The sequence below is a fragment of the Alexandromys fortis genome, unplaced genomic scaffold, assembly GCF_014885135.2.
Source record: "Alexandromys fortis isolate MF-2015 unplaced genomic scaffold, M_Fortis_MF-2015_v1.1 scaffold_29, whole genome shotgun sequence".
In the NCBI taxonomy this organism is placed as follows: Eukaryota; Metazoa; Chordata; class Mammalia; order Rodentia; family Cricetidae; genus Alexandromys; species Alexandromys fortis.
In genome coordinates, this window is record NW_026067891.1 from 2655740 (window position 1) to 2681873 (window position 26134).

General features: G+C 43.4%; 2 protein-coding genes across 5 annotated transcripts in view; one reads left to right on the forward strand and one right to left on the reverse strand.

Moving 5' to 3' along the window:
- The window catches only part of Luc7l (LUC7 like), a 27780-nt gene extending 10148 nt beyond the window's left edge, over positions 1-17632 (reverse strand). The window contains exons 1-6 of one of the 3 annotated variants that reach the window (XM_050128100.1): positions 17449-17614; positions 16459-16529; positions 15408-15502; positions 11680-11778; positions 6320-6430; positions 4781-4924 (exon numbers count right to left, since the gene is read on the reverse strand). In XM_050128100.1, coding sequence (XP_049984057.1) covers positions 4781-4924; positions 6320-6430; positions 11680-11775 — 351 coding nt within the window. In that variant the 5' untranslated portion in view covers positions 11776-11778; positions 15408-15502; positions 16459-16529; positions 17449-17614. Of the gene's footprint in view, positions 1-4780; positions 4925-6319; positions 6431-11679; positions 11779-15407; positions 16530-16915; positions 17345-17448 lie in introns of those variants that run through there. The other 2 variants (XM_050127925.1, XM_050128013.1) reach the window with 2 other exon arrangements.
- A 5912-nt stretch (positions 17633-23544) lies between these two features.
- The window catches only part of Fam234a (family with sequence similarity 234 member A), a 28226-nt gene continuing 25636 nt past the window's right edge, over positions 23545-26134 (forward strand). For both annotated transcript variants that reach the window (XM_050135212.1, XM_050135203.1), the window contains exon 1: positions 23545-23743. The gene's annotated coding sequence lies outside the window, so the exon portion shown is untranslated. The remainder of the gene's footprint in view (positions 23744-26134) is intronic.

Here is a 26134-nt window from a genome sequence, read left to right on the forward strand (position 1 = left end):
TTTGGTTTTTCAAGACAGGGTTTCTCTGTGGCTTTGGAGCCTGTCCTGGAACTAGCTCTTGTAGACCAGGCTGGTCTCGAACTCACAGAGATCCTCCTGCCTCTGCCTCCCAAGTGCTGGGATTAAAGGCGTGCGCCACCACCGCCCGGCTTCGTTGTTTATTTTAAAAGAATTAACATTTAGTGGCAGGAGGTTTTCTGAGTTCCAGTACAGCCAGAGCTACACATAGAAACATTATCTCAAGAGAAAAAAGATATATTAAAAAAACTAATGTCTTATCAAGAACAACAAGGAACATTCAAATCACAGAGATAAGAATGACTGTTCTAAGATAAGCAGGGAAGAGAAGACTTCAGAAATAAACAAAAACAAGATGGAGTGGAATGACTCAGCAGTTAAGAGCACTCGTTCTTTCAGAGGACCTTGGTTTGGTTCCCAGCATCCACACAGGAAATTGCCATCATCTATAAGTCTAGATACAGGATCTTTTCTGGTGCTTTCGTCTGGCTTCTGTGAGCACTAAACACAAGCAGTGAATCCATGTAGGCAAAATACATACATACATACATACATACATACATACATACATACATACATACATATATATGTATATATATATATAATTTTTTTGAAATAGGGTTGGAAAGATGGCTTTAAAGAATATACACTGCTCATGCATTAGACCTGAGTTCAATTCCTAGCACCTATGTCAAGCAGTTCACAACCTACAAAAATTCTAACTCAAACGAGATCTAATGCCTCTAGGCTACCTCAACCACTTACACTCACATTGATATATACACACACACAATTTAAAATATTTTTTAATTTTTATTTATTATGTATATAGTGTTCTGCCTGCACGTGTGCCTACAGACCTGAAGAGGGCACCAGATCTCATTCTAGATGTTTGTGAGTCACCATGCGATTGCTGGGAATTGAGCTCAGGACCTCTGGAAAAGTAGTCAGTGATCTTAACCACTGAGCCATCTCTCCAGCCCTAAAATAAATATTTTTAAAAAGTAAACAAAAACTAGCACAGTCATAGCAACTGGGTCCTGATATACAGGAAATACGTAATACACTCTAAAAGATACTCTGAAAGGCCACATCATTAACACTTTCCTTGAAAAGTACCCAACACATATGTACCCTCCGTAAACATTTTTTTTTTATAGAAAAAAAAATCGCCCATTCTGCTCAAAGTAAAATATATCAAACAAAAGGAAAGAGGCTTGGCACACTGTTAGAACACTGCTGTAAATTCTATACTGAAGAAAATCATTCCTTTGTCCTATTTTTTAAAAAAGACTGATCACCCCTGTGAGCACCCTTCAGTGCCCCCCCCATTCCTGAAGTCTGCAGTGGGAGCCTCCAGGCTTCTGAGGGGGCCAGTCTCTAGTTTCCTGGTTGTGGGTGCTGAGAATTTTAACCCTAATGTTCACCGTTTTTTAATAAAAGTATTCTTTTTGGCACGTACTGCTGGTTATAATAACCCTAACATGTTCTGATGTTAAAATAAGGCATTTAGCTGGGCATGGTGACCTAATCCTTTAATCACAGTACTTAGGAGGAAGAGGAAGAGAAAAGGTCGACAGATCTCTGTAAGAACAAAGCCAGCCTGGTTTACATTGTGAGTTCCAAGCCAGCTAGAGCTACAAAGTGAGACCCTGTATAGAAATAAAAGCAAACCAACCAAACAACAATAAAACCCCAACCAAACAGAAAGATCATTTATGTATGCATAATTAACCAGGAATTCTTCCAGGTAAATGTGCTCCCGTGCCACCATGTATTAAGAACAGGGTTACTACTAGCCAGGTGGTGGTGGCACATCTTTAATCTCAGCACTCTAGAGGTAGAGGCAGGTGGATCTCTGAGAGTTAGAACACAGCCTGGTCTAAAGCGAGTTCCAGGACAGCCTGTTAAGTAGAGATAACCTGTCTCAAAAAATGAAAATAAAAAACAAAAAGCAAGGTCACCACTATAGAAGGATTTAATGTGAAAACTCAGAAAGAACTGAGAAACTACCATTTATATGTTCTGTGTAGATTTAAAAAAAAAAAGGAAGCCTGTAGCAATAAACTGAGTAAAATCTTCTCTTAGTTACTATCACTAACTTGGTTATAAAAAACACCAAGACCAAAAGCAAGTTGGAGAGAAACAAGTTTATTTTATCTGGCTTACACTCGCACATCATAATCTTTCACAGAAGGAACTCATCAACTGATGTGATTCCCCAACCTGTCATAAGAGACTATAGACCCCCTTTAGGGCTGGAAATACAACTCAGTGGTTAAGAGCACTGGCTGCTCTTCCAGGGGATCTAGGTTCAATTCCCAGCACCCATATGACAGCTCACAACTGTCTGTAACTCCGGTTTTAGGGGACCCAACAATACCCTCACACAGATATACATGCAGGCAATACAAAAAAAAAAAAAAAAGATGCAGAGATCTCTCCTCTCTAGCCTAGGGAGTACTTCTCATCGGAGCTTATGTAGAAGGTATAGTCCAAGCACTGGTTCCAGTCTTTTAGGGTAATCCTATCTAGACATCTCAGCTGTGTTATGAATCTCTTTTGTATTTCAAGCTAAGCAATGTCACCACCAAGTAGAAGTGTGGTAAGTGTCCACTGGGCGTATGAGACATTAGATCGGAACTAGCCTGTTCTGCCTATCCGACCTTTGCTGCAAACTTTAATTCCAATCACTTTTGGAGAACACAGAAAAGCATAATCCTGATGGTCTCAACCTTCTCCCCCTGTTGCTCGGTTCAATGAGCATTGCTCTAACACCCAACAAAACCCTGGCACTATACAGGTCAGCTATAAGTAAGAACAAGAGGCACAATAATACTTAAAAGTTAAGCAGGCACCAGCCATATGCACAAAACACCATTTTTTTTTTTTTTTTTTTAGTTTTTCGAGACAGGGTTTCTCTGTGGCTTTGGAGCCTGTCCTGGAACTACCTTTGTAGACCAGGCTGGTCTCGAACTCACAGAGATCCGCCTGCCTCTGCCTCCCGAGTGCTGGGATTAAAGGCCTGCACCACCATTTTCTTATCTCCTCCCCACCCCTGGACTTTCTGCTTTTATTAAAGGTCTAAGCTATAGCTTTGAAGGCTATCCCCAACCTACCTATAGACCATTCCAAAGTCATCTCTCTCAAATTTCATCTCTCCTATGAATCTATCTTCATCAATATAAATGGGGGGAGGAGGGCCTAGAAAGATCATTCAGAAGTCAAAAGCACTTGTTCTTCCAGAGGATCCAGATTTGATTCCTAGCACCAACTCAACACCTCACAACTGTCTGCAATTCCAGTTCTAGGGAATCTAACACCATCTTCTATCCTTCATGGACACAGCGCACGCGCGCGCGCGTGCACACACACACACATACCTAACAAATGGATCAAAAGGAGTTTTGGGAACAAATGTCTAGGTAAGCTATATAAAAGATGGATATATAGGTTCTTTTAACTTTCTCACATCCATAAAATATTCAATACTAAAAGTAAACTATGAGCTTTGGGGTGACAATGTCTAAATTTTGGCAATAAACATACCACTCTGGTGGGGAGGGGGGTGCCGATAATGGGAGAGCTGTAGAGGATAATTTGGAAAGTTCTGTCCCTACCTGTGAACTTTTTACTACAGTCGTCACAAAGACTATTATGTGGAATAAAAAGAATGTAGACATGGTTTAATAGTCCAAATGTTCAACATTACTGAATTACCATCACTTACTACCCTATCATTACATTTCTTGTTGAAGCCCAGATTGGCCTCAAACTCACTATGTAGTCAAGACCGGTTTTAAATTCCTCATCCTTTTTTTTTTTGTCTGTATTCTGTGTGTCATCCATGTCCCGTGTCCTGTCCCTACTCCCCAGGTGTGAAGAACTGGGATTATAGGTGTATTTATCATGCCTAAATTATTATACTTTTATTATTATTATAACTGGGAGGCTCAGGTAGAGGGACTACTTTAAATTACAGACCAGTCTTGGTGACACAAGGAGTTCATGGTCAGCCAAGACTATAAAGTCAGAGAGCATGTTTAAAAAACAAAAAACAAAAGCTGGGTGGTGATACTACACACCTTTAATACTAGCACTCAGGAGGCAGAGGCAGGAGGCTCCCTGTGAGTTCAAGATCAGCCTGGTCTACATAGCTAGTTGCAGAACAGCCAGGGCTACACAGAGAAACCCTGTCTCAAAAACCCAAAAAGCAAAAAAACAAGCAAACAAAAAAAGGTGGGTGCTAATAGTACATGCCTTTAATCCCAGCACTCAGGACTCAGAGTCAGGCGGATCAAGGCCAGCCTGGTCTGCAAAGTGAGTTCCAGGACAGCCAGGCATGTTACCCAGAGAAACCCTATTTTTTTGGGGGGGGGGGGAGATTGTTGCTATTCCAGAGAACCTGGGTTTGGTTCCCAGCACTCACACACAGCAGTTTACAAACATGGGTAATCCAGTTTCAGAGGAATCAATCCCCTCTTTTGGTCTCCAGGGGTACCAGACATGAACACATGTGCAAAGTGCACATATATGTAAGCAAAACACTGACACAGACACACACAAACAAACAAACAAATAAATAAACGTCGAGAGAGCAAGAGCAAAAGCTGAGTGCCAGGCATGGTAATGCATGCCTTTAATCCCAGCACCTGGAAAGGAGAAGCAAGAAAATCTTTAAGGATTTAAAGTTTAAGGACAGTCTGCATACCAAGTTCCAGGATAACCAAGTTCCATGTCTCAAAAATAACCAACAACCAACCTCTGCTTCTTTTTTCTTTGCACGAACTTTCTCCACTTCCATAAGGATCTTCTGAGATTCATCCACATTTCCTTCAGCTCCTAGCTGCTCTGCTTTAGCAAGGAGTTTTCCTATTTCTTCATTCAACTCATGCACTTTTTCTGCCTAAGAACAGAAAATCAGATAAAAACACCAAACATCAATACCTTGAGTTACAAAGAAAACAAGTATTTCTCTTCTTCTTGCTGTACGCCTAGCCTATTCCTCTGAAAATATCCAGACTCAGTAACACACTTAAAGATTAAAAGCTCAGTGGCAAGGTAACTGGCAGCCACTTCCAACTTTTGGATGGAAGCTTAGGAGTGTGGATGTCAGTTCAAGATCACCTATAGTGAGTCAATTCAAGGTCAGCCTAAACTACAAAAGACCACTTCAAAACAAAACTATGACAGCCTTACTATCATTACACCAGATTCTAAGCAAGCCCATTTACTCCACTGCATGGTATTTTTGTTTTGCAATGGAGCACACGCCGTTCACTTTAGAACTGACACGTTAGTTGGGTACTGGTGGAGCACACCTTTAATCACAACAATCAGAAGGCAGAGGCAGGTGGATCTCCGTGAGTTTGAGGCTAGCCTGGTCTATCTACAGAGCTAGTTCCAGGACAGGATAGGCTCCAAAGCTACACAGAGAAACACTGCCTCAAAACAAAACAAAAGGCCTCCTCCCCCAAAACATGTTGGTTATTTTCTGTGTCTCTTTATGTCCTCTGGGAAGGAGTAGTAAAATTCAAGGTTTAACATACACATTTAAAAAGTTTTATAGGAGCCGGGCGGTGGTGGCGCAAGCCTTTAATCCCAGCACTTGGGAGGCAGAGACAGGCGGATCTCGTGAGTTCGAGGCCAGCCTGGTCTATAAGAGCTAGTTCCAGGACAGGCTCCAAAGCCACAGAGAAACCCTGTCTCGATAAACAAAAAAAAAACACCAAAAACCAAAAACCAAAAAAAACCATACAAACATAGGCTGCAAGCAAAATATCTAATTACTAGAACTTGCCAGCACACATGCATCTTTTCTTTTTTTTTTTTTTTTTTAGTTTTTTTTCAAGACAGGGTTTCTCTGTGTAGCCTTGGCTGTCCTGAAACTCACTCTGTAGACCAGACTGGCTTCAAGCTCATAGAGACCTGCCTCTGCCTCCCAAGTGCTGGGATTAAAGGCATGCGCCACACCGCCACATCTTTTTTTTCTTTTTTTGATTTAATAAAGCTTTATTTTTCCAAATGTACAACTGATTGAACCTGTTTATGCATCTTTACCAGCAGCTGGGATAAGGCATCTTTTAATTAGCAGCTGTGATGCATGCCTTTAATCTCAGCATTCAAGAGGCAGGCAAATCTCTGTGAGGTCAAAGAAAAGAAAGGAAAGCAGGCTCCAAATGCCTTGGCCACATACCATCTCCACTGGGAACAATCAGTTTAGAAAGCACCATCTACACAGAATTCCCAACTAGTGTTGAGGGTGAGACAAAAAGAGAGTTATACCAGTCACTTAATATACCTTTGCAGAAACTTCTGCACTGATCTCTTCCTGAGTTTCTGCCAGCCTCTTCTTGGCAAGCTCAGTTCTCCGATCACACTCTGCAATGAAGGACTCTAAGTGATCCATTGCCTAGTTCGGAGAAAGCAAACAGCTATGATCAACACCGCATAGTTTTTTTGTCATTGTTATGTCTTTTATTTGCGAAGAGGAGTGTTTAAGATTAAACCCAAAACTACAAGTATGCTAGAAAGGAACTCTTCTGAATTACATCTGCAGACCAGTTTCTCCATATAAAGTCCCACAGACCAGGCTGGCCCAAAACTTGCCATGTACTCTGGGCTGGCTTTGAACTCACTATCTTCTTCCCTTAGCCTCCAAAGTGCTAGATGAGAGGTGTGCACACCACACTTTGCACGCTGCATAGTCTTGGCACCTATATATGTAATAGGAACACAACCTTGTGGACTTAAAATACTCCCTATGTATATCAGGCAGACACATGCCCTTAATCCCATCACTCAGGAGGAAGAGATAGGCACATCTCTGGGAGTTCCAGGGTTACATATGAAACCTGGCCTCATAAAAAATAAATAAAAAGAAAGAAATTAAATTGCAATTCCTATCTCTGCTATGGCATCTATAGGGACAGCAAGAGCTGATACTCTGCTTAAAAATTTATCATCATAATTAACATAATTAGAGTCATCTTAAACCAAATTGCTATCTCTTTAACTTATTTCCAAAATTTGTAGAAAGATTTCCAACTCTGTTAAAATTACCAAGAAAATGGACTGAGGGAATTGCTTAGTAAGGTGTTAGTCATGCAAACATAAGGACCTGAGTTCAATCCCTCCAAAATCTACATGTGGCTATGAGCCTTTATAATTCCAGCATTGGGGAGGTGGGGATAGGTAGCTCTCTTGGGCTTCTCCATCAGCCAGTCTCATCTACTTGGCACATCCTAGGCCACTGACGGAGAAACACTGTCTCAAATAACAGGTGAGGGGCTAGCAAGATAGTTCAGTGGGTAAACATACTAGAGGCCAAACCTGATTAATCTGAATTTACTCTTTTGGAACCTGCATGATGGAAAGAGAGAACCCATTCCCATAATTGTGTGTATATATACATACAAGCAAATAAATTTAAAAAAAAAGTTAAAATAAAAACAAAAAAAAATTGACAAGTGGGCAGCACCTACAAAAAAACAACCAAGGCTGTCCTCTGGCCTTCACGGGCACACAGCAGGAGGCTGAGGCAGGAAGATTATTATGAGTTGGAGGCCAGTTTGGGACTATAGTGTAGAATAAAGAGAGGCAACCCACATGTAGAGGAGAAATTCAGTGTGAAGGTGGTTCAGTGAATAAAGACTTTGTTGAGTGAGAAAGCAAGTTAGTATTAAGACTGAATCTGGGGCTGGAGAGATGGCTCAGAGATTAAGAGCACTGGCTACTCTTCCAGAGGTCCTGAATTTAATTCCCAGCAACCAAATGGTGGCTCACAACCATCTATAATGATATGGAATATGGTGCTCTCTTCTGGTGTGTAGTCATACATGCAGACAGAACACTCTATACATAATAAATAAATCTTTAAAAAAAAAGACTGAATCTGAGTCCTAGAACTCACATAAAAATGGTAAGAGGCCTCACCCTCACTGAGAAACAGATGGGGAAGGGGGGAGGGGAGGGAGGAACTGGGATTAGTATGTAAAAGAAAAAGTAGTAAGAGACAGCCAGGCAGTGTAGCCAACACCTTTAATCCCAGCACTCAGGAGGCAGGCTAGCCAGGTCTACAAAGCAAGTTCCACGGCAGTCAAAGATACATACACTGTGAAGCTCTATCCCAAAAGAGGAAGGAGGAAGGGAGGGGAGAAAGAAAAGGAAAAAGGGTGTGACCTATGTTTGCTACCACAGTTGCAAACTGTACTTCTGGAAAAATGAAGAGCTGGTCACCTGTCCTTACCCAGAATAACAGCCCCCAATACAGGATCCTGAGGTATCCCTAAGCCCACTCAAGTAGTGCTCCCCTACTGTATACTCAGCATTATATATATAGGGAAGATCAATGACTCACTCAAAGCAGTCATGCAGAGCCACACCTTTATCAACTAAAATGCCTCTATATTAAGCAGATTCTTAGTTCAATGGTAATGTGATGGAGGAAGGTCATTGGTTTATAAAGAAACTGCTTGGCCTGATAGGTTAGAACATAGGTAGGCAGAGTAAACAGAACAGAATGCTGGAAGAGGAAGTGAGCTCAGACGCCATTGCTCTGCTCTCTGAGGCAGACAAGGTGAAGCTCCGACCCAGGATGGACATAGGCTAGAATCTTCCTGGTAAGCGCACCTCGTGGTGCTACACACATTAATAGAAATGGGTCAAGCAGTGTTTATATGAATACAGTTTGTGTGTCGTTATTTTGGGGCATAAGCTAGTCAGGCAGCCAGGAGCCAGGCGGCAGGTACGCAGCCCGCAACTCCTTCTACAGAAGTAATGGACTCAAATGTCTAAAAATCTAAAAACGAAACGGTTACACAACAAAACAAGCAACCCAGATCATGGAGTGTCTTCAAACAGGCATGTTCTTTAAAAACTAAGTCTGTTTTGCTGTCCCTTTCTCTCCTTTCAAAGTGTTTCAAGTGTAGATTAGTTACAAAAGGACAAATTTACATAACAGAAAAAGAGTCTAAAACTCAAATTCTTTTTTTTTTTTTTTTTTTTGTTTTGGAGGGTAGTTTTCAAGAAAAAGTTTCTCTATGCAGCCCTGGCTGTCTTGGAACTCACTATGTAAACCAGACTGGCCTCAAACACGAAGATCTATCTGCCTCTCTGTCTCCCAAGTGTTGGGATTAAAGGTATGTGCCACCACCACAGGCAAAAACTCAGATTCTAATCACAATCTACCCCTTACGAGAATGTGTACAGTGGTCCCACAGAATGGTACAATGAAACCAACTTCTAAGAGCACCCAGGCATATTCAACCCTGCATGATACCCAAATAACTATGCTCTCTTCCTTCCATGCTCAGAGCCTAGAAACAAGGCCACAGGACAGAGTAAAAACACTTCACCAATGAAGTGTTGCCCAGTATGTGTTAAGCCCAAGTTCAATTCCCAGCACTGTCTTTCTAAAAAAGAGAGAGCAAGAGAGAGCAAAGTAGAGCAGGCATAGTACAACACATTTTTAATTCCAGCATCAGAGAGAGTAATGAAGATAAGTAGGCTTCTAAAAGAAAAAAGGGGGGTAGGGTGGTTGAAGAGATGGCTCAAGCAGTGAAGGGCACCAGCTGCTCTTCCAGGGAACTCAGGTTCTGTTTCCAGTAGCCACATGGCAGTTCTTAACTATCTAACGCTAGTTTTAGGAGGTCCAATGCCCTGTCTGGCTTTCGTGGTCACCAGGTATGTATGTGGTCCACAGACATAAATGCAACTGAAATATTTCTACACATTAAAATAAACATTAAAAAAAATTAAAGAATAAACAAAGTACCAGTAAATTCAAGTAACTTGCTTTACATTTTAGGTTGCTTTGTTTTGGGGTAGAACAGAAAATAGGGTCACACTATGTATCCTGGCTAGCTCTCAACTTTGCTATGCCTGCCTATAACCACAAACCTCTTGCTTTAAACTCTTGAGTGCTGGGAGTATAGATAAAGTCTCATCTTTACTATTCTTATAGAAAAGTATCTATTTAACTTTAGGTAAATGTCTATAATATAACACTTCGGAGAGAGAATCAATCCATAACTACAAAGAAAGTTTGAAATTAGCCTTGGCTACATGAACCCCTCAACCCCCCCAACCCCCCCAAAAATAGCTTTAAACCTTTTGAAGGCAAGTTGGGCATGCATCCCCTGCCATACCAGTGCTCAGGGGATACTCACATAGTGAGTTCAAGGCCAGCCTGGTCTACCTAGTGAGATCTAGGACAGCCATGGCTACATTGCAAGACCTTGTATCAAATAACAACAATCCAATATATGTAAGTTCTTACTATATATAGTAAGAACTTACATGCAATGTTTGAATAAACCTGTGACATCATTCTAGCAATTTTCTATTAATACAACATCCATACACTCCCCAACCCCCCCCCCACCCCCGCTCTTGCTCTTTTGCTAGAATTTCTCAAGGACATGCCCCTTTTGGGAACTGCTCTGAAATATGACTAAAAGGAGATCACCCAGGCAAGTCTGCAGCAGTAATATTAACCTGATTCTTTGGCTGTCTCCAGAGGACAAGGAAGGTATGTATACTTATAGACAAGCTATGCATTCCTGAATTTACAAATACATGACCACGAAAGAGAACCAAAAGTGCTTTGTGGCACTGGAGAGATGACTCAGTGGTTAAAACCAAAGCTGCTCTTGAATAAGATCCAAGTTTGGGGAACTGTAGAGGTGGCTCAGTGGTTAAGAGCACTGGCTGTTCTTCCAGAAGTCCTGAGCTCAATTCCCAGCACCCACGTGGTGGCTCACAACAATTTATAGTGGGATCTAATGCCCTCTTCTGAAGACATAATGGTGTAGAGCACTCACACACATAAAATAAATCTTAAAAAAAAAGATCCAAGTTTGTCAGGTGACTCACAACTGCAGATAATTTCAACTTAAAAGGGATCTGATGTCTCTGGACTCCACAGGTACCCGAACTCATATACACATACCCACATACATACACATACACAATTTAAAAAAAAAAAATGCTTTGTGCCTGTATTGCTCATGTTACTGTAACCAATTTAGGGGAGGGGACGGTGGAGCTGGAGGCCCCACATGTGAGAACAGGATTTCTCAGAAAATTAGGAAACAACCTTCCTCAAGACCCATTAATACCACTTTTGGGTATATATCCAAAGGATGCTCAATCGTGCCACAAGGCATGTGCTCAACTATGTTCATAGCAGCATTGTTTGTCATAGCCAGAACCTGAAAACAACCTAAATGCCCCTCAACCGAGGAATGGATAAGGAAAATGTGGTACAATTACACAATGGAGTACTACACAATAGAAAAAATAACGGTATCTTGAGTTCAACTGCCAACACTATACAAATCTATCGTGATGGCATATGGCCCTGTAATATCAGCTCTCAGAAAGAGGCTCAGGAGTTCAAGATCTTCCTTGGCTACATAGCACGTGCTATCAGTATGTATTATAATAGACACATAAAAAAAGCAAACAATGAAATGAAATTCAATACAATAAGTTGGGAGTCACACACATATAAGATGGCATCTGCTGTGTTCTAGAACTTAAGATTCTTAACAAGTGCTTATTTAATTATTTTGCTTTATAACTTACAGACATTACACTACTTTCAATAGTAATTGATACTTTGCAGCAAGGATAAATAAACATCCAAAGAAATCTTACATCTAATTCAAAAAACAGGTCTCTTTCTTTACTTGCAATTTCATAATCTGCTCGGAGGGCCAAGTCGTGGATTTTGGTACATTCTCCTAAATCCATGCGCTGTGGGAAATCAAAAAAAAAAATTAAAACATTAACACCTATTCATTATAGAAAGCATGAAGTTCATATGATTTAGCATTTCAACTTTCACTGAAATAAACAATATAGGCTTACAGATAATAAATAAGAAATGGATCAAGTGTAATGGCATATGATAATCTCAACAGTTAAGAGTTTGAGGGGCAACAGGGTAGTAAGTTAAAGACCAACTTGGACTTATGTAGCCTCGTCTCCAACAAAAGAAATAAAGCCAGGCACACTGACAGACACATTTCTGTAATTGGTGCCCTTGGCAAGGAAAGGCAGGAGGGTCAGGAATGTAAGGTTAACTTCACCTTCAGCTACAAGTCCAAGGTCAGCATGGGCAACATGAGATCATATCACATAAACAAAAAAGAAACAAGATATATCCTAAAAATGCATTCTTTAAATTTATTTTTTAGATTTATTTAGCTGGGCAGTGGTGACTCATGCCTTTAATCCCAACACTCAGGTGGCAGAGGCAGGAGAATCTCTGAGTTTAAGGCCAGCCTGGTCTATAGAGCGAATTCCAGGACAGCCAAAGCCACACATAGAAAAACCCATTTCGGAAAAAAAAAAAAATTTTATTTGTGAGTGTTTTGCCTGGTACCTTCAGAGATCAGAAGGTAAATCAGATCTCCTGGAACTGAAATTACACAGTTATAAACCATCAAGTGGGTGCTAGAAACAGAACTGGAATCCTCTATAAAAGCAGCAAATGTTCTTAACCACTGAGCCACCTCTCCAGTCCCTGTATTTTTCTTTCCTTCTTTGTTCTTGCTGTGGCAACACCAGACACTCCACTTGGAGCTTGTTTTCTTCTTGGCACAACTGGTCTTTGGGCAAAAAACTGCCCCTGCTTCGACCACTGACAAAATGCACGATGTCCAGACTAGACAAGCGGGATACAGGCAAAAAGATTGCCAGACCTTGCCAAGAAAGGGTAAGATAGTTTTTCAAATTTTCCTGGCTCTGCAAAAAGTCTGTCAGATACTCAAGGTCTCAGTCAAAGTTGGATGCCCCACGGTACAAATGAGACTTTGGGTGATTGCCTAGGTAGCTGGTTGTCTCTGTCATTTCCTGCACCTTTTGCGAGTTGCTTGATTGTACTTCCTGCTCACTCAAGTAATATTAGTTCCCTTCTCAGGTCTTCGATGAGATTGAAGGCTAGATAGCCATAGTTACTTTCCTCTCATGACTTAGCCATTTTTAATATAAGACTCAGACTCTTTTAAGATAGGATAACTATTGAAACATTTAACATGTGTTTCCCTGTTTGATGTTGCGCGTGCTGATTGTAATTCTAATTTTTATGTATACTTTTGCCTCATCTTTTCCCTGGACGATACCTGATATTTGTTCCTATTATATATAGTTTTTTTGTATTAGGCTTAGAACTCTTATTTAGACAAAAGTGGGCAGTGCTGTGGGAACTCCTTCAGCCAATAGCCTTTAAGATAATGACCCACGGGGGGGGGGGGGGGGGGGGGGGGGGGGGGGGGGGGGGGGGGGGGGGGGGGGTGATATATTAGGGCTGGAGAGATGGCTCAGAGGTTAAGAGCACTGCCTGCTCTTCCAAAGGTCCTGAGTTCAATTCCCAGCAACCACATGGTGGCTCACAACCATCTGTAATGAGGTCTGGTGCCCTCTTCTGGCCTGCAGGTATACATACAGACAGAATATTGTATACATACATACAGAATATAATAAATAAATATTTAAAGAAAAAAGAAAAAGATACTGACCCACTTTGGACATGGTCTCATAAATGCAGACAAAAAAGCATGTGCAGGACTCTGTTAGCTGGGGGATTTGGCTCCAGTTCCCAGTGCAGGCAGAGGACTGCAGATCGGTACCCTTACTTTGAGTTTATCCCCAAATAAATAAACCTTTGTTATATCCCATTCCGGGCTATTGTGTAACTGTTTTGTAAGCCAACATTTTCTTTTTGTTTGTTTTTTTTCTTTTTTTGGTTTTTGAGGCTTTATCACTATAAGCAGTGTGCTGTCAATAAGACTAGTCACAATGTATTATTATGTATTCTAATCACATGTAAAACAATCATACTGCAGTTTGTAATGTTTATGTTAATCCTGAGTACAGGACTATGCAGATATCTCCTGCTCTGGCTGTCTAAACAGCAACAGAAAATTTTTGTCCTAAAACTTATGGCATTAAATCAAAGTGCAAGCTAACAAAATCACAAGGAGAGGTAGGAAGATCAGGAGTTCAGGCCCAGATTCTACTGCATTGTGATTCTAAGGTGAACATATGACCCTGACTCACACAAAAAGTGGGTAGGGTTGGCAGGAGAGATGGCTCCACTGGTAAGAATGCTTGCTGCTCAAACATAAATGTTCAGAACCCAGCACCCATTTAATTACCCAGGCATGATTACACATATCTGTAACCACAGCACTGTTTTATTGATTGCTAACCCAGTCAAAACTCCATAAACTCTGGGTACAATGAGCTTTAGACTAAGTAAAACTCTGTGCCAGGTGGTGGTGAGGCACACTATAATCCCAGAACACAGGAGCACAGGAGGCAGCAGAAGCAGGCAGATCTGTGAGTTGGAGGATAGCCTGTCTACAGAACAAGTCCCAGGACAGCCAGGGCTACACAGAGAAACCTTGTTTCAAAAAAAAAAAACAAAACAAGCCTGGCGGTGGTGGCGCATGCCTTTAATCCCAGCACTCGGGAGGCAGAGGCAGGCGGATCTCTGTGAGTTCCAGGCCAGCCTGGTCTACAAGAGCTTGTTCCAGGACAGGAACCAAAAGCTACGGAGAAACCTTGTCTCGAAAATTTAAAAAATAAATAAATAAATGAATGAATGAATGAATGAATGAATGAATGAATAAATAAATAAATAAATAAAGACCCTGGGACTGAAGTTAAGACAGCTGTGAGCTACTGTATGGGTCCTAGAAATTGAGCCTGGGTCCTCTAGAAAGACAATCTGTGAGTGCTCTTAACCAGTGAGCCATCTCTCCAGCCCTGTAACTCATTAAAAAAAAAAAAAGATTTATTTATTTATTTATTATGTATACAACATTCCTTCCATGTATACTTCCATGCCAGAAGAGGGCACCAGATCTCATTATATATGGCTGTGAGCCACCATGTGGTTGCTGGGAATTGAACTCAGGACTTCTGGAAGAGCAGTCAATGCTCTTAGTCTCTGAGCCATCTCTCCAGCCCCCTGTAACTCTTTATACACAGAATAAAGTGGGGTTTCAGCAATTCTAATCCTAAAAGTTGTTTTTTTTAAACATTAATTTTTAAGGTTTATTTTGATTATTTTAAAATTATGTATGTGCCTGTGTAGGAGTTATATGCACATGAATGTAGTTGCCCCACATTTAGAAGTGGCTGTCAGTCAGATCCTCTGGAAATGGAGTTACAGATGCTGGTAAGCCACCATGTGAGTACTGGGAATCAAACACTGGTCGTCCGCAAGAGCAACAAATGCTCTTAACTACTGAGCTACCTCGCTAGCTCCTATTATGTAATTTAAAAAAAAACATTACTCTTGGGTGAAAGAAAAATATCACATCTATTGTCCCACCCCACCCTGAGTAATCCATAAGGTTCTGGAATGCACCTACCGTCCCAGCAAGGATGTCATGGGGGCAGCAATCCAAAAGGTGACTCTTGCAGACACGGTCATCTGTAAACTTGACCCTCTGTCTGGTTTCATCTCCTGAAATTCATTTGTGGTTTTAAATAAAGTAGTATCTCACTAACTACACAAGGCTATCTGGCAAAACAATACACTCGGATGATTTGCAGACTAGTATTTCTGTATTCTCCCCATCACACACACTAAGAAACTGATCTAAAGATATTGACAATTGGAATGGAATGCCGATTTTTTTCAAGCTAAGTATTTTATGAAGACGCACACTTAATCACATCTAACTCCATCATTAAGTCAAGGAGTCAGAAATAAGAGTACCAAAAGGAATCAGCCCAAATCAGTGTGGGCATGAGAACTAAGAAGCAGGTAATCTACCACATATGACTTAGAGCTGGCAATTCCCACCAACCAAAGCTATTTATTAATCTTTTTGTTGCAGTCAAACAGGCAGTGTTTTATTATAGAAAACTGCCAAGAGGAAGGAGGAAGTTTTCAAGCTCTATCACTGACTCTTAAATATCTCTAGACCTTTTCTTGTTATGCCCCTTTCATCCCCACCCTTACAAAGGGAAGTTGGCACCTGGGAGTCACTTTTAACAAGACAATACCAAAGAAAGCAAAAAGAAATCAGGTTAGTCAATACACACTGTGAACTCCAACACATACTGTACCCATCTGCATTCTTCAAGAACTCAGCTGCAGAATTTTATGCCCGCTGTTGAAAAGTTTTAAAGGAAAAGTTTTCTTGCCCACACCTGCAGTAAGGAAGTCAGGGGGAATGATACATAAAAGTAAAGGCAAAGTGGTATGTGACAAATTTTAAGGCTAATCTGTGTAGAGGACACAGTGCTGTGTAATAGTCAAGGAGGAATATATTTCAGGATTTGCAAGCATCCAGGATTAATGTAGTGTCTTTTTACTGAAAATGTTTTCTTTCTAAACTACACTTTTAAAGTTACTTGTGGAAAAAAGGCAAACACTTTTTTGTTATAACAGCTTAGAAATTGGTTGTGACTCACGGCTCGATGAACATGAGGCTTTTCTGCAACTCCCTTGCAGATTGATGTAGGCAGGCAAAGATACACTGAACCTTTATAAATAAAATAGAGGGGCCACAATTGTTCAGTTTGTATGAAATAAAAATATGGGAAGCAATTCAAAAGCAACTCAACATACAAAGAAAGCTAAAAGCACTTATTGACCTATGAAATAAGGTGCAAAGAATCTGCACAGCCCTGCGAAATGTGCCAGTGTGAAATTACAACTTCATTACTTTAGTAAAAATGAAAACACCAACCACAGCAGGGATCTAGCTTTGCTGGGATGCAACTGCTTTCTTCTGAGACACCACCATGATCTTGCACGCCTCCCTACACACCTACCTAAAGAATGCCAAGAGCTGACTAAACCAGGGCTAGTCTGGAAGGCTGCGGAGTGAGGGGTGGGAAGACTAGGAAAGTGCACGGAGGAACCCACGTTAGAAATGCTCATTTACGGCTCCCCTTGTGACCGTACGGGGCAGGAACGCCCGGGGTTTTCGAAACCCGTCCAGCTCCTCGGGGGTCGCCTCTCCTCCGAGGAGTATCAGAGGAATTCTGCCACACGGCAGCCAGCGCCCGGGAGCCGCGCTGGTTCCAGCCCTCCGCCGACGCTCCAGTACGCCGGGCGGCGCCGAACCGCAGTGCCGACCAAGAGGAATTCGCATGACGGAAAATGGGAGGGGGACAGAGCCCCACCGTCGGATCGGACTCTCAGAAAGGAGGCCGCCCGGACGAGAAGGACACGGCGGCCGAAGCAGCCTCGCAAGCCAAGCAGATCAGACAAAGGCCCAGCGCCTGGGGTCGGCGAGCGGGGGGGGGGGGGGGGGGGGGGGGGGGGGGGGGGGGGGGGGGGGGGGGAAAATGGCGCCCCGCGCAGGCGCACACTGTCACGGCCCTTGCCTCTGGATGCCAGGCGGCCTCGCCTTACTCCCGCCCCCGCCCAGCGCCTGGACGGCCGCTCAGACTCACCGTCCCGAGCCGTGCCCATGAGCTGGTCCAGCAGGGCCCGCATCTGCGCTTGGGCGGACATGGTGGCCAGTGGGGACGGCCGCGAAGATCCTCACAACTCAACGGCAGCAGCAGAAACAGCGGCAGCGAAAGATGGTCCAGTCGGCCTGAAGCCCGCTCGGCGCTTTCCCGCCGCGGGGAATGCTGGGAGGAAGTTCGTCAACGTTGTTGGAGGGCCTGCCGGGAAATGTAGTTTGGAAAAACCAGAGTCGCTAGGTGGGGCTGTCACAAATTGTCCTAGAGGCTAAATTAAAACTCCAACCCTGATCCCTAAAACATCAAATTCTATTGTCTGTCTATCTTCCTTCCTTCCTTCCTTCCTTCCTTCCTTCCTTCCTTCCTTCCTTCCTTCCTTCCTTCCTTCCTTCCTTCCTTTCCTTTTTGGTTTTTAGACACAGGGTTTCTCTTTGGATCCATAAAGTTTAAACTAAGGATTTCTTTTGAGACAAGAATGAAAAGACCACCCACCCTAGGATGGTAGACAAATTTGTGACAATGCTGTCACAAATATAAACTGTAACATTTTCCAGCATGAGACTAGACTTTTTTTTTTTTTTGGTTTTTGGAGACAGGGTTTCTCTGTGGCTTTGGAGCCTGTCCTGGAACTAGCTCTTGTAGACCAGGCTCGAACTCACAGAGATCTGCCTGCCTCTGCCTCCCAAGTGCTGGGATTAAAGGCGTGCGCCACCACCGCCCGGCTGAGACTAGACCTTTTTCAGTTCATATTTTTTTATATTTATTTATTTATTATGTATACAGCATTCCTTCCATGTATGCCTGCAGGCCAGAAGAGGGCACCAGACCCCATTACAGATGGTTGTGAGCCACCATATGGTTGCTGGGAATTGAACTCAGGACCTTTGGAAGAGCAGGCAATGCTCTTAACCTCTGAGCCATCTCTCCAGCCCCTGAGACTAGACCTTTTTGAGGAACTAGCCCATATATGTATTAAAGAGTTCTCCCTTTCTCTGAATGCTTATGTGGTTGGAGTTTCCACTTCACAAAGACTCGCAATAGTACAATATTTGTATCATTATATATTCCAATTCCCATGGAACTGGAGTTTAAGTGTTTGTGAGCTTCCATGTGGGTACTGGAGACTAAATCTGAATCCTGTGCAGGAACAGCAGGTGCTCTTAACCCCTGAGCCATTTCTCCAGTCTACCTCCCCCTTGTTAATGATTTCCCCTGGCTCTGCTCCCTTGCTTTTGAGAGGGATGACACAAATGGCTCTATTCTGATACTGTTGTTTCCTCTCTCATCTCTCAATGAACTTTTCTTTTCTCCAAAGGCGTGGTTGATTAACCAGTCTTTGCTCTGGTCCATCCATCATAATGTCCCAGTCTGATCTTACACTAGGTGATAGATGATGTGAATTCAAGCTTCCAGAAAAGCCCACACCTATGCTAAAGATTCTACAAGGCCAATTTACTGGTTATGACTGTATGAAAGGAAAAAGGGGAGGGACTGAGGATGTGGCTTGGCTGATAGCGTGCTTGCCTCCTGTGCCCTGGGTTCTACCCCCTGCACAGCATAAAACCAGACATAGTGGTGTTCACATGTTATTACAGCAATTGGGAGGTAGGGGCAGGAGGATCGAAAGTTCAAGTTCATCTTCAACTACATAGTTCAAGCCCAGCCTGGACTATATGAACCCTTGTCTAGAAAGAAAGAGAAGGAAGGAAGGAAGGAAGGAAGGAAGGAAGGAAGGAAGGAAGGAAGGAAGGAAGGAAGGAAGGAAAATGGAGTGTTAGAATGTTGCTGATCTGGAGCCAAATTATCATGAGCTATAAAGGACACAGAGAATGAAAGATTTAAAAAAAAAAAAAAAGCTCTGAGACAAAATGTAGATGAATAGAAACAGGTAAAATTAGTTAAAAGAGCTAGTGGGACAAGTCTAAGCTAAGTCCAAGCATTCATAATTAATAATAAGTCTCCAAGCCGGGCGGTGGTGGCGCATGCCTTTAATCCCAGCACTCAGGAGACAGAGGCAGGCCTCTGTGAGTTCGAGGCCAGCCTGGTCTAGAAGAGCTAGTTCCAGGACAGGAACCAAAAAGCTACGGAGAAACCCTGTCTCGAAAATCAAAAAAAAAAATAATAATAATAGTAAGTCTCCATGTCTTTATTTGGGAGCTGGTTGGCAGCCCAAAGACAATTCCAACTACATCTGTGTACTCAAGGCCAGCCTGGTCTACAGAGTGACTTCCAGTACAGCTGTAGTTATGTAGAGAAACCCTGTCCGAAAAGAAAAAGAATACAAATTAAAACTCCATAAAATCTTTCCAGATTGGGGCACGGTATTCAGCAGGAATGTTGAGATATGATGATTTGAAAGAAAATGGCGCCCCACAGGCTCATGGGAAGCGGTACCATTAGGAGATGTGACCTTGTTGGTGTAGGTGAGGGGTTGGAGAAAGTCTGTCACTGGGTCAGGCTTTGAGGTCTCAGATGCTTAAGCCAGGACAGTGTCTTACTTGCTCTTCCTGTTGCCTGCCAATTCAGATGTAGAAGTCTCAGCTACCTTTGGCATAATGTCAGCCTGCATGCCACCCTGCACGCTGCCATACTCCCCACCGTGATGATAACGGACTAAACCTCTGAACTGTGAGCCAGGTGTTAATCCCACTGGTTGAGAATAAGACCACTACCACAATTTAGAGCCAAACTTGTGCCAGGCCTCCTTAGCCTCCTCATTCCCCAGGGAAGGGTGAGTACCATTCCACGCCCCACGGCACAGGACAACCAGACATGATAGGGAGTCAAGTCAAAGCAGAAACTAAGTTTATTACTGTGAGCGTTAGTTTATATAGCTTAAGTGACATCGTGTGATGTGGGTGTACCTCCAGCCAATGAGAGACAGTCAAGCCCTCCCTCTAGGTGAGGGGCATCTACCTAGATTTTGCTGTCTCATCCTCAGTTCCCTCAAACTCGAGCCAGGCTTTTCTCTGTCCTATAGGCCTTGAGGTACAGGCCCTGAGATACTTTTGGCCCAACAAGTTTTAATGAAATACTGGCCAGATGTATGGATTCTGGCCAGGTCCATCTTTGGGTGTCCAGCAGATGGCCCCAATCAGATTTGCAGCAGCTTAAGTATTTCCCATCAGGTCCAATCAGAAACAAGCATACATCCTGACTTATCTCCTCCAGCCTACATGCAACCAGGGGCAAGCATACATCTTGGCATATTTCTGCCTCTGAACCTCCTGCCCACCTGTGATCCAGCACATTTGGTGCAGAATGGTCAAACCAAGGGAGTGAAAACAGGTGGCTCATTATCTCCCAGAAACAATAGCTTCCAGCATTTCAGGGACTGTCTGTCCTGGGGCAAGGGCCTTGCAGGTCAGAGGCAATTTTTTGTTGTTGTTTCATGGATCTCCAAGGCATACTAATTAAAACTTAAAATGTAATTTAGACTCTCACACAGCCCCAATAAAATGTTTTCCTTTATAAAAAGTTGCTGTGTTCATGGATCTCTTCACAGCAACAAAACCCTAACTAAGACAAGGGGCGACCTGATTCTATATTCCTGTGCCATGGGCACTTGCATATTTGACTCGAGAACAAAAAATCTCTTATCCCTTTCTAGGCAAGAGCTATGTCTTTGTTTTGGCAAATTACTGGTAAGTGTCAAAGCCAAACAAGAGGCTGAAGATGTGGTTCTGTAGTAAGGAGAGCACACTGTTCCTGCAGAGGGCCAGAGTCTGGTTCCTAGCACCCAAGTCCAGCAGTCCACAACTTCCTGAAACCCTAGCTCCAAGAAATTTGACACCCTCATCTGGCCTTGGAAGCACATGCAGTGACACACATATTCTCTCCCCTGACATACACATAACTAAAAATAAAATATTTTAAAAATAAAAATAAAGGGACTGGAGAGATAGCTCAGTGTTAAGAGCACTGACTGCTCTTCCACAGGACCCGGGTTCAATCCCAGCATCCACAGGGCAGCTCACAACTGTCTGAAGATTCAGTTGTAGGGGATCTGACATCTTCACACCAATGCACATAAAATAAAGTTAAAATAAAGCCGGGCGGTGGTGGTGCACGCCTTTAATCCCAGCACTTAAAGGCAGGCGGATCTCTGTGAGTTCAAGACCAGCCTGGTCTACAGAGCTAGTTCCAGGACAGGCTCCAAAGCCACAGAGAAACCCTGTCTCGAAAAAACAAAAAAACAAAAATAAATAAATAAATAAATAAAAATAAAAATAAAATCAAACAACAAATTTTTTTGACAAATTTGAGCAACAAGATATTTAGGGGCAGTGGCACTTAGAGACATACTACAACAAGCCCATATCAGCAGTTTTTGTTAAAATGTTTTGACTCGGGGGCTGGAGAGATGGCTCAGAGACTAAGAGCATTGACTGCTCTTCCAGAGGTCCTGAGTTCAATTCCCAGCAACCACATGGTGGCTCACAGCCACCTATAATGAGATCTGGTGCCCTCTTCTGGCATGCAAGCATACATAGAAGGAATGTTGTATACATAATAAATAAATAAATCTTTAAAAAAAATAAAATAAATAAAATGTTTTGACTCTTCACTTGGGCCCACAAGGTAAATGAAAATAGGCTAAGAGTAGTATTTCTGCCTTCATTTTGTGTCTGTCTGTCTCCTTTACTTTAACTGAAGGCACATATTGATCATTATCCTAACCCTTTCTTAGACGAGACCCCAGGAGGAACAAAATCTGGCAGGACAGCTCTCCCCCATCCAAACAACTACCATAGGAGTGAGGCTGCACCATCAGCAATGAGTAGATTAACAACTTTAAATGCATTGGGGGCTGGGGATATAGCTCAGTGATAGAATGTTTACCCAACATGCGCTAGGACAAGGCAGCTGGGCAGTGGTGGTGCACACCTTTAATCCCAGCACTCCAGAAGCACAGGCAGGTGGATCTCTGAGTTTGAGGTCAGCCTGGTCTATAAAGGGAGTTCCAGGAAAACCAGGGCTGTTACACAGAGAAACCCTGTCTCGGAAAAAAAAAAAAAAAAAAAAAAAGAGGAAAAAAAAAAAAGCTAGTCAGGTAGGGGTGACACACACCTTTAATTCCAGCATTCAGGAGGCAGAGGTAGGCAGATCTCTAAGTTTGAGGCCAGCCTAGTCTACAAAGCAAGTTCCAGGGCAGCCAGGGCTACACAGAGAAACTTGCCTTGAAAAACACAACCAAAATAAATAAATAAGCAAAAATGCAAGGCCACCCGGGGTAAATGACAACTCCACCTTCAGAAAGAAAAAAGAAAGAAAAAGAAAAAAAGAAACAAACAAAAAGGAAGTTAGAGATGTACCTGAATTGCATTACCTACCAAGAACAAAGCCCTGAGTTAGATTAACAATAGCATTGCATAAAACCAGTGTAATAGTGTAATGTCACATGCCTGTGATGGCAGGAGGTATTTCAGAATAAGGATTTTAAGTTCAAGGCCAGTCTGAGCTATATTAGACCCTATCGCAAAAACAATAGAGATAAGAAGACTCAGTAGGTAAAGGTCCTTGCTAAGCAATTGTGTAAGCCTTGTAACCTTCGTTTGATCCCAGGAACCCACATAAAGGTGGAAGAAGAGAACCAACTGCAGAGTTGTTCTTTGACCTCTCCGTGTCTGGGTGTGCGTGCCTGTGCGTAGAGGGAAAAAAATGCCGCGGACAGTAGGAGCACGGAATGATATGCAGTCTAGAAAAAAGAACCCTTAGAGAGGGTCTCCAGCTGGTCAGGTGACCAATGTCTCCCTTCACAGCTTTCTGGGGTCAGTACTGCAACATGAGACCCAAGCTATCATAGCAGTAGTACCATGTCAAAATGCTCGGCTCCAGCCCTAGTCGGCTCTTTGCTGGAAGGGAGCAACACCGGACGCCACATTCACGTTGCTAAGCAATTAATGCAGGTAGCTTGACAAGGTCACGCTGGTACGCCCCTTCCGCCGACAGGAAGTGACGCACAGCGCTGGTGGGGCGGAACTAAGGAGGAAATCATAGCCTGTTTGGGGCGGGGCTTGCTGCAGGGCAGGTCTGGGGCGGGCCCTGTGGGGGCGTGGCACGCTGCCCTCCAGGCCGGGGCGGGCCCGGGCTGGCAGTGGGAGGGCGCCGCTGTCCGACGCAGTCGGTCCTTCTGCTCCTGTGCTCTCCACCCCGGCTGCTTGGAATGTGGATCCCGGACTCCAGGGACCGCAGTTGAGCCAGCTTTGGCAGTCCAGGACCACTTGCTGAGGAGCAGAATCTCCCTGACGCGTCCGAGAGCGGGTCGAGAGCCAACTAGGTAACTCTCACGCGCGACCTCTTTCGGGCCGAAGCCGGCTGCGTTCGATCGCCTGGAGCTAGTGGGGGCCTGGAGCCGGTCCGGCCACCTGGAGAGTGGCGCACAGCTCGGGTCGGCCCCGCCTGAGCTCCCAGAGTAGCAGGATCATACAAGGGGCCTAGCACCTCCGGGCGCGCCGAACTCACCGAAACAAATCTGTATTCACCCGTGTGTGTTCCCTGGAGGGCGCAGTGCTGACCCAGAGCGACAGGGAGTGACCTACCTGAGAGACCCTGGGCTCAGGAGGACATCTGCTAGTCTTGTGCCGTTCCTTAAATTCTGTCGCTCTCACCAGGGCATTAGTGAGAATCAGTTTATGTTCTTCAAGTTCAGGACCAAGGCAGTGTGGTGGGTAACGTCATGGATGGTGATGGGGATGTCTTCATTCTTCACCCTCACAGTTCTCCCTGCTGCTTGTTTCTTTAATCTGATCACCACCTCCTCCTGCTGCCTTGAACTGGAAGCAATGTTCCTGCTTGAGCCTTTCGGGTGCTGGGCTGTTCTTTCTTCCATACTGACATTTTTCTCACTCCCCCTTCCAATTGCCTCCTTGTGCTGCTTATCAGTTGCTTTGTAACAAAGAAACACAAAATTTAATGGATTAAAACAATCTTTATGCTAGGTGTGGTGGTGCATACCTCGAATCCGGAAGTTGAGGATGAGACCTAAGAATTCTGAGTTTGAGGTCAGCCTAGGCTACAACATGAGGTCTTGTCCAACTAAATGCACAAAATAAAACATTTACGAGTCAGCACTTTCTGTGGGCTGCGAATCAGACGTAGGTGATGATGGCCCGATGGCTCTCACTAGGTTGAGGGGATCTAAATCCAAGACAACTGACTCAAAAGACCAGTGGCTAGTGTCCTCGATGCCCCTGGAATCTTTCCTGTTTTCTATTGGTAACTGTCTTCCCTCATAAGGGAAATAAGGGGGGAAGAGTGATAGGAACTACTGTACTTTTTGTGACCCAGTTTTGAAGTCTAACACCCCCTCCACATTCTGGGAATAGGTACAGCAAAGAGTTTGTGAAATTTGTGTGTGTGTGTATGCAAGTGTGGGTGCAGGTGTGTGCGTGTCAGAGAAGACAACTTGTAGGAGTAGGGGCTCCAGGGATCTTCTTCTCCAATCCTCCAGTGCTGGAACTGTGTGTGTCGCCATTCCAGTATGTTTGTGCACTGTGATCATGTTTGGTGCCTGTGGAGGTCCAAAGAGGTCATTGGATTACAGATGTTTGTGAACTACCATGTGGGTGCTGGGATTGATCCTGGATCTTCTGCAAGAACAGCAAATGCTCTTAACTTCTGAGCCAACTCTCTAGCCCCTTGTGATTGTATTTTAAAACCGTGCTGCTAATCACACCTGTGGGAAGAGAGCACTTACTCATTCCTCTAATTAAAGCTGGAGTTCCACACTGAACATTCACTCGGCTTTCATGTGAGAATGACTGACTAGACAGTTGGTCTTGGGACAGGGCTTTTCCGAGGGAAGAGAAGTGTTCAGTCACCAGGATGATGTTGAGCACTTGGGAAAGCAGATTTCCCTGTGGAAAATTGAGACAGTCAGCTGGGCAGTGGTGGCGCACGCCTTTAATTGCAGCACTCAGGATGCAGAGATAGGAGGATCTCTGTGAGTTTGAGGCCAGCCTAGTCTGCAGAGCAAGTTCCAGGACAGCCAGAGATACACAGAGAAACCCTGTCTCGAAAAATAACAAACAAACAAACAAACAAAACCATTAACTAGAGAAAAATACGGTCACAGTACTAAAAAGAAGGCACAGGGCCAGGTGGTATTGGTGCACACCTTTAATTCCAGCACTCAGGAGGCAGAGGCAGGCGGATGTCTGTGAGTTCCAGGCCAGCCTGGTCTACAGAGTGAGTTCCAGGACAGGTTCCAAAAGCCACACAGAGAAACCCTGTCTCGAAAAACCAAAGAAAAAGAAAAAAGAAAAGGAAAAAGGCACAAGTGTTGTCACAGCTGATTGATGTCCTGTGTTTACAGTTGGCATATAAAGTCACCTGATCCTGCAAGCTATAGATTTCTTTCTTTTTTTTTTTTTAAATATTTATTTATTATACAATATTATGTCAGTGTATATGCCTGCAGGCCAGAAGAGGGCACCAGACCCCATTACAGATGGTTGTAAGCCACCATGTGGTTGCTGGGAATTGAACTCAGGACCTTTGGAAGAGCAGGCAATGCTCCTAACCTCTGAGCCATCTCTCCAGCCCGATTTCTTTCTTTTTTAATGGCTAACGAACTCACGTGTTAGTAAGTGACTCTCCCAAGAGAGGCTGATGGTCATATTAAAGATTAGACATTCATTCAGACATGTGCACTCTTATGTGTATTTTC